The sequence below is a fragment of the Chaetura pelagica genome, unplaced genomic scaffold (assembly GCF_000747805.2).
Source record: "Chaetura pelagica isolate M959 unplaced genomic scaffold, ChaPel_1.0 scaffold1160, whole genome shotgun sequence".
Taxonomy (NCBI): Eukaryota; Metazoa; Chordata; class Aves; order Apodiformes; family Apodidae; genus Chaetura; species Chaetura pelagica.
Window position 1 is genome coordinate 2832 of NW_009951727.1, and position 6545 is coordinate 9376.

At 60.4% G+C, this 6545-nt stretch overlaps 1 protein-coding gene across 2 annotated transcripts in view; it reads left to right on the top strand.

The window, feature by feature from the left end:
• The window catches only part of MED24 (mediator complex subunit 24), a 17375-nt gene that overhangs the window by 1591 nt on the left and 9239 nt on the right, over positions 1 to 6545 (top strand). Inside the window, exons 2-10 of one of the 2 annotated variants that reach the window (XM_010008386.1) lie at positions 938 to 1020; positions 1460 to 1498; positions 2816 to 2889; positions 3804 to 4027; positions 4583 to 4694; positions 5144 to 5294; positions 5527 to 5640; positions 6274 to 6321; positions 6512 to 6544. In XM_010008386.1, the coding sequence (XP_010006688.1) occupies positions 938 to 1020; positions 1460 to 1498; positions 2816 to 2889; positions 3804 to 4027; positions 4583 to 4694; positions 5144 to 5294; positions 5527 to 5640; positions 6274 to 6321; positions 6512 to 6544 (878 nt within the window). The remainder of the gene's footprint in view (positions 1 to 937; positions 1021 to 1459; positions 1499 to 2815; positions 2890 to 3803; positions 4028 to 4582; positions 4695 to 5143; positions 5295 to 5526; positions 5641 to 6273; positions 6322 to 6511; position 6545) is intronic. The other variant, XM_010008463.1, reaches the window with a different exon arrangement.

A 6545-nucleotide genomic window follows, 5' to 3' on the forward strand; every position in this document is an offset into this window, starting at 1 on the left:
AACCAGCCGCTGCCTCCCTCACCACAGCCCCCGAGCTGTCCTTTCCCAAGCTGCTGCCTTTCAAATCTAAATGACAAAGGAGGAGAAGCTGGCACGAGCTGCCAGGATCATGGCAGTGCCCAGCAAATCGGTGCTGACACGTCTGCAGTGGGTAACAGCGTGGGGCTGGCTCGTGTTGACACTCCCTGATTAGATGGGGAGGGGAAGGCTGCCTTCTGTCCTCGAGCCGAGATGCTCTTGGCCTCAACCTCAGCCCTTGAGCAAGACCCAGGGAGTCTCCTGCTCCCACGGTCAGGATCTGCTGACGGCTGCGGCTCCTTCTCATCTTTGGGGCGACAACTTCCCCCAGGGCTTCTGCTCCCCTCTTGCTTCTGGGTGCTTTGACCTACTTCCAGCCTGTGCAGCAGCCTGGGACCTGCTTTCAGGAGGTGCTTCCTGCGCTTTGCCATAGTTCAAATGGTCAATTAAAGGCTTGACTGAGCAGATAGGATGGGCAGAGCCCCTCCAGCCCCCGCGGGCAGGCAGAGGCAGCTGGGGGCAGGGAGGGCCAGACGGGGCTGAGAGGGGCTGGCTGCCCAGAGCTCAGCCCCAGGTGCCAGAGCAAAGAGTCACCTGGTGGAGGATGCAAGAGCCTCCCGAGCTGGATGTGGGAAGGAGGGAAACATGTTTGGAGAACAGCAGGGGCTGTTTTGGGGCCAGGGTGCCCGGGGAGAGCTGAGTTAGCAGGAAGCTGCCTGAATTATTTACCAGCTCATGCTGTCGGGGATTAGAAAGTTGTGGGATTTGGTTAATTTCAGAGAAGTGCAGTCACCGTGGTGAGCATAGTCTGTCTTTGCCACCTGTTCTGGGGGATGAGGGGCAGAGCGTGGCTGTGTCTGTGTCCCCACACTGTGTATGTGCTGACTGGGGACCTCCTGGCCCCTGTCTCTGTTTGCAGAGGCTCTCCTCGAGCAGGCCATGATCGGGCCTTCACCAAACCCCCTCATCTTGTCCTACCTGAAGTACTCCATCAGCTCCCAGGTAACCTGCTCCCCGCAGGCACTGCAGGGTGTCCCCTTGCAGCCCCTATTAGTAGGTGGGCAGAGAAACTAGGGTGGGCAGACACCCATCCGCGCCTCCCCTGGGCTTGGGCTGGTGCTGGGGGGCTCGTTGCCTGTAAATACCCTCTACCCATGGTCTGGGGTGGGAATCCTTGCCCTCCCAGAGCCTCTGCGCTTTCTCAGCGCGGCGTTTTAACGTCGCCCCAAGTTTGTGTGAAACAAACCAGCCATCACCCAAAAACGTCCGTTTGGATTTGTGCCGGGTCAGCGCCCCGGCTGCGGCGGGGCCGTGCCCTGACCTTGCTGTTCCTCAGCAACCAGCGCCGCGCTGGCAACCGGCACCCGCTGGGGGTTGGTCTTCAGTGTGTGGTTTGTCTTTTTGGATGGTTTGTTTGTTGTTTGTTTTTTTTTTCTTGTAGATGGTGTCTTATTCCACGGTCCTGATGGCCATCAGCAAGGTACGGCTCTGACAGGTGCTGTGGGAGGTTTTTCTCTCTACCCGTGTCCCCTGTATCCATTTCCCTCCCCGCAACTCTCACCAAATGTAGGTCAAGTGGAAAACGACATCCTCTGCTGAGTCAGCAGCGGCCAGACAGTGCAGAGCAGTGCCTGGGCCCTTCCGTGTCCTGCTGGGGACGGGCTGCTGCCCTGCCTGGCGGGCCCTGCTCTGATTCTGGGGACGGTGGTGGGTGTGAAAGCCTCACCCCTCCATCCTGTGGGGCCTGGCAGGCTCCTGCCCCACAGCATCCTGCATGTAAACCCCACCCTGGCTGTGAAAGCCAAGTCTCTCTGCAGCCGGGGGGGCCAGGACTGGTGATGGAGAAACATCTGGCTCCCCAGTGCTTGGGCCACCAGGCCACTGTGTCCCCACACCACTGCGGTGGGAACAAGCCCTCCACAGCTACCTCTGCACAGCATTTGGGGCTGCTCTGTGGGGAGCAGCTGCCCCTTGCAGGCTGTGTCAGGCCCCTCCTTCCCCAGGCACTGGTCTTGTCTGGATAACCTCTGATCTGAAGGGGGAAGAGTGTAAGGGAGAATAATTTATTTCTTCTCACCTCCTTGTCGTGGAGTAGTGAGGCACTGGTAGCCACACTGTGCCGTGTATCTGCTCCGGCAAGGGTGGGCACCCCTCAAGCAGGGTTCAGCACCCACCTGTGGTGGTGGGCACAGTCCCAGGGGAGGGTAGGGCCAGCATGTGGCTGGCTGCCACCCAGCACAGGGGCAGGGCATAGCCTGGTCACCATCCCCTGGTCACATGTTGCTGCCCGTTGCAGCAGCACTGACCTTGACAGCTGAGGCTTCCTCCTTCAGACCAGCATGGGCTGAGCACAGAGCTGCGGGCGAGCTCCGGCCCGGCGGGGTGGCCCCATCTGCTCTGCCAGGAGGCAGGGAGCTGTGCTTCTGCTGCCCACTGTCCTCTGGCCCTGCGGCCAGCCGGGCTGCTGGCACAGGCTGCCGGCCCTGCCGAGCCGGGGGTGGGCACAGGGGCTGGCACTGAGCCACGGCATGGCTGTCTCGGGGAGGATGCTGTGACAGTGCAGCCTGGTCCCTGCTGCCGTGGCACGATTGCCTCCTGCAACCCCGGGAGGGCACGACCCAGCCGTCAGGCAGCTCTGACCTAGTTCTCATTCAAGTGGCTGCTGGGCTGCTGCCAGGGCGAGTGTGCCATAGCTGGCAGTGCCCAGCCCAGCCCCCTGGGGAAGGGGCTGGGTTTGTTTTTGGTGCTGCTGGAGCCTGGCAGCCCCCATCTGAAATCCCTTCCTCCCTTACTCTAGTTCGATGACTTCTCCCGGGATCTGTGTGTCCAGTCGCTGCTGGAGATCATGGACATGTTTTGTGACCGTCTCAGGTATGGGGCAGACCTGCCAGCCCTGCTCACCTCTTCTGCGATAAACCTCTGTGCTGTGATGTTCCTGCCCAGCTCAGGTGTTTAGGGGTAGGCTGAGGGCTTCTGTCCCCTCAGAGCATTTCATTTCTCCTGTGTAGCCTCTTCCCAGGGTCCCAGCTCCATGTCCCTGTCTGCCAGCACTCGTAGTCCTGCCTGCGCCGCCCTGGGCGCTCCAGGCAGCTGCCTTGTTTTGCTTCATGCTCTTCCGCTGGTGTTGCAGGACCCAGGGGAGTCCAGACAATTCAGGCCACAAAAACTTTTTTAGAAAGCTCAGAAATCTTCCTGTTAACCCCTGAGAGCCTCTTCTGGGAGGCTGGAGCAGAGCACGTGCGGCGAGGGCAGCGGGAGGAGGAGGAAGGCTGGAGGTAGCAGCTCTTCTATTACATGAAATGAAGCAGCAGCAATGAATATGCATCAGTCACAGATGTTGACAAGGAGCTGTTGCTGGCCAACTGCAGAGCCCACCACTTAATCCAGCCCCTGCCTAGGCTGATCCTCTGTTTAATTTGATCAAAACTTCTGACCGTGATGATTTGTGCATCAGGAGGGGAAAGCACTCACCTCTTGCAGCACATTGATCAATGCTGAGCCTCTCTTAGCGAGATAATTTGATTAGAGGCTTGGAAAGTTTCCCTGTAGTGGAGTGGCCAGAGGGGAGGCTGCCCTGGGGAGGCTTTAATTCCCCTGGCACAGCAGGGCAGCTCATGGGCTGAGCAGGTTGGGATCTGTGGCAGAGGAACCCGGAGCCGGCGGGGCTGGGCTGGGAGTGTGGGATGTGGGTTTGGGTGCCCAAGCCGCCTTGTTTCCGTGCCTCAGTTTCCCCGGGGGCAGCACTGCCCATGATGAGCCCGGCCCTGTTCCTCACCCCTTCCCAGCTGCCACGGCAAAGCAGAGGAGTGCATCGGGCTGTGCCGGGCGCTGATGAGTGCCCTCACCTGGCTCCTGCGCTGCGCTGCCTTCTATGCCGAGAGGCTGAAGGAGCCACTGGAGCCGGCGGCAGCAGAGAACCAGCTGCGGATGTGTCTGGAGAGGCTGGAGAAGATGCTGAGCAGCACCAAGAACCGCGCCCTGATCCACATCGGGAAGCTGGAGGAGACGTGTATGTTGCTGCCCCTGCCTTGCTCCCTGATGTGCTCTGCCCCTGGCCACTGCCAGGGGTTCCTCCTGGCCACTGCTGGCCCTGGGAGGTGTCGTTGCCACCTCTCCCTTCCCCCTGCCCTGCTCCTGCCGCATTGTTCCTGCAGCTCCAAGCCCATCCGTCTTCCAGCCCTGTTGCTGTAACCATCTCCTCCCTGGCTCTGTGCCACCTTCTGCCCCCTCCCCTCCTCACTGCCCTTGGAAGAAGAGCAGAATTAATGTGAAGGCTGCGTGAGCTGTTCCTGGGCACCCAGCAGGTCCTGTGCTCCGCCAGCGTGCCTGGCACAGCCCTGCACCTTCCATCAGTGCCAGCGTCTGGCCGAGAGGCTGTGCCAGGCTGAGCCTGGGGCAGGGATTGCTGGGTGACACTCAGACCCTCGGCTTGGGTTTGCAGTGGTCCACAACTTCTGCTCCCCCAGTGGGGAGCCCCAGCCCTCTGTGCTGCCGTGGAGCCAGCCTGCCTGGCTTCTTAGTGTGTCACTGTCCCCTCCTCTGAACGCTTGCCCTCCCTCCCCAGCCTCCTGGAGCACTGTGGAGCAGTCCCTTGTCAGGCTGGGGGAGAACCTGAACAGCCTCAGCAACTCCCCACTCCGAAGCCAGGCTGACAACTGCATCTCCCTCATCAAGAGGTAGTTTTGTTGGAGGGTAGAGTGGGTCTGAGCCCAGCCTCCTGCCTCCCTCCCTGCTGGCTTCCTGCTTTCCTGTCCCTTCCCTCTGGGTGGTGGGCTGGGGCTGGTGGGAGGCCCTGGGGTAGGAGAGAGGACAGGGCTAGTGGTGACTTGCTGCAAGGAAATCTCACCCAGGGTTTGCTTCTCTGGTGGCTCTGGGGCTTCTTGCCATCCCTCAGCTGCTCTGACCACACCAGAGTTGCTGTACCTGCTCTAGATCCCTCCAGAGCTGTTCCCAGCGCTAGGGCTTGGCTGTGCCCAAAGACCCCTCTGCAGGGCACAGGAGCTGCAAGCTGTCCTGCCCCTGAGAGATGCAGGACAGCAGAAGTCAGGGGCTTGGCTAGGAGGGGACAGGGGGAGCAAGGATCTATCCCTGCAAGCATCTGGTGACCCTGTTGTCTCCCACCCAGCATCCCCACCATGCTTTCAGTGCACTCTGAGCAGCTGAACAAGACTGGCTTCCCCACTGTGCACGCTGTGGTGCTGCTGGAGGGGACCATGAACCTCACAGGAGAGACCCAGCCTCTGGTGGAGCAGCTGATGATGGTGAAGAGGATGCAGGTACAGAAATGGCATCTTGCTCTCCTGCTCAGGGTGGTCTGGGGCTGTGGGACCAGGGTCTCTGTGCTGTGTACCTCCCTGTGCTGGTCCTGGTCCAGGGCTGTGGGCGCAGGTGCGTGGAGCAGCATGAGCCCATCAGCACCTTTGCAGGGGGTTCAGGCTTTGGCTGTGGTTGAGGGAGGCATTTTATTGCCTTCCCAACACTGGGAAGTTTTGTCTGTGTGTCCTGCAGCACATCCCTTCCCCACTCTTCGTGCTGGAGATCTGGAAGGCCTGTTTTGTGGGCCTCATCGAGTCCCCAGAGGGCACAGAGGAGCTGAAGTGGACAGCCTTCACCTTCCTGAAGGTAGGGCCCGGCTGTGCCACCAGCACAGTGCTCAGAGCCCCAGGGCTGCCCCTGCCTTGTCCCTGTGCCCCTTGTTGGGCCTTGGCAGAGCCATCAGTTCTCTCCCACATCCCAGTTGAGCCTGCAGCAGCTCTCCTGCAACCCACTGAGCATCAACTTTGCTGTCCAGGGCCTCTTCTCAGTCCAGCCCCGCTTTGTTTTGCTTTCCCAAGGGGCTGTGGGGAACTCATGGCCTTTGAAGTATGTCACAGCAGCCTGGGGGCCTAGGCTGCCCCATCTCCATGGTGTGCAGCCCTGGAGCAGTCTGCCTCACCTCCTCGCTTGTCCCAGACAAAAGGGATCTGTCTGTCATTTCAGGCCTGACACGCTCTCTGGCCTGTGCTGGGCTCCTGCACAGCCTCATGTCTCCAGCCTGGCTGTTGAGAGGTGGCTGTGCCCTGTGGCATGGTGGAAGGACCCTGCAGAGGGGAGGTGTGGGGACAAAGTCCCCAGGGCACACAGGCTGCTCCAGGAATGCTCCTTTCCTTCCCGGGGCTGGGGAAGCGGCTGCTCGCAGACATGTTTTGCAGGGAGGTCCTGACTGCAGAGCAGGGTCTGGTTCAGTCAGTCATGTCCCTGCCCTGTGTCTTTCAGATCCCCCAGGTCCTGGTTAAGCTCAAGAAGTATCCCCAGGGGGACAAGGTGAGTCTTCAGGGCTGTGGTTTGTGCACAAGTGAGCTGTGTTTGTCACAACGATGTCTGGCCAAGGCTGCAAGGGGGGTGGCTGAGGTGGGAAATGGTTGGTGTCCCAATAGCCCTCCTTTAAGGGAGGAGGGGGCCTGGGAAGGGTGGGTGGGCCTATGTGGACAGCTCTTGGCTGTGTGTTCCCCAGGATTTCACTGAGGATGTGAACTGTGCCTTTGAGT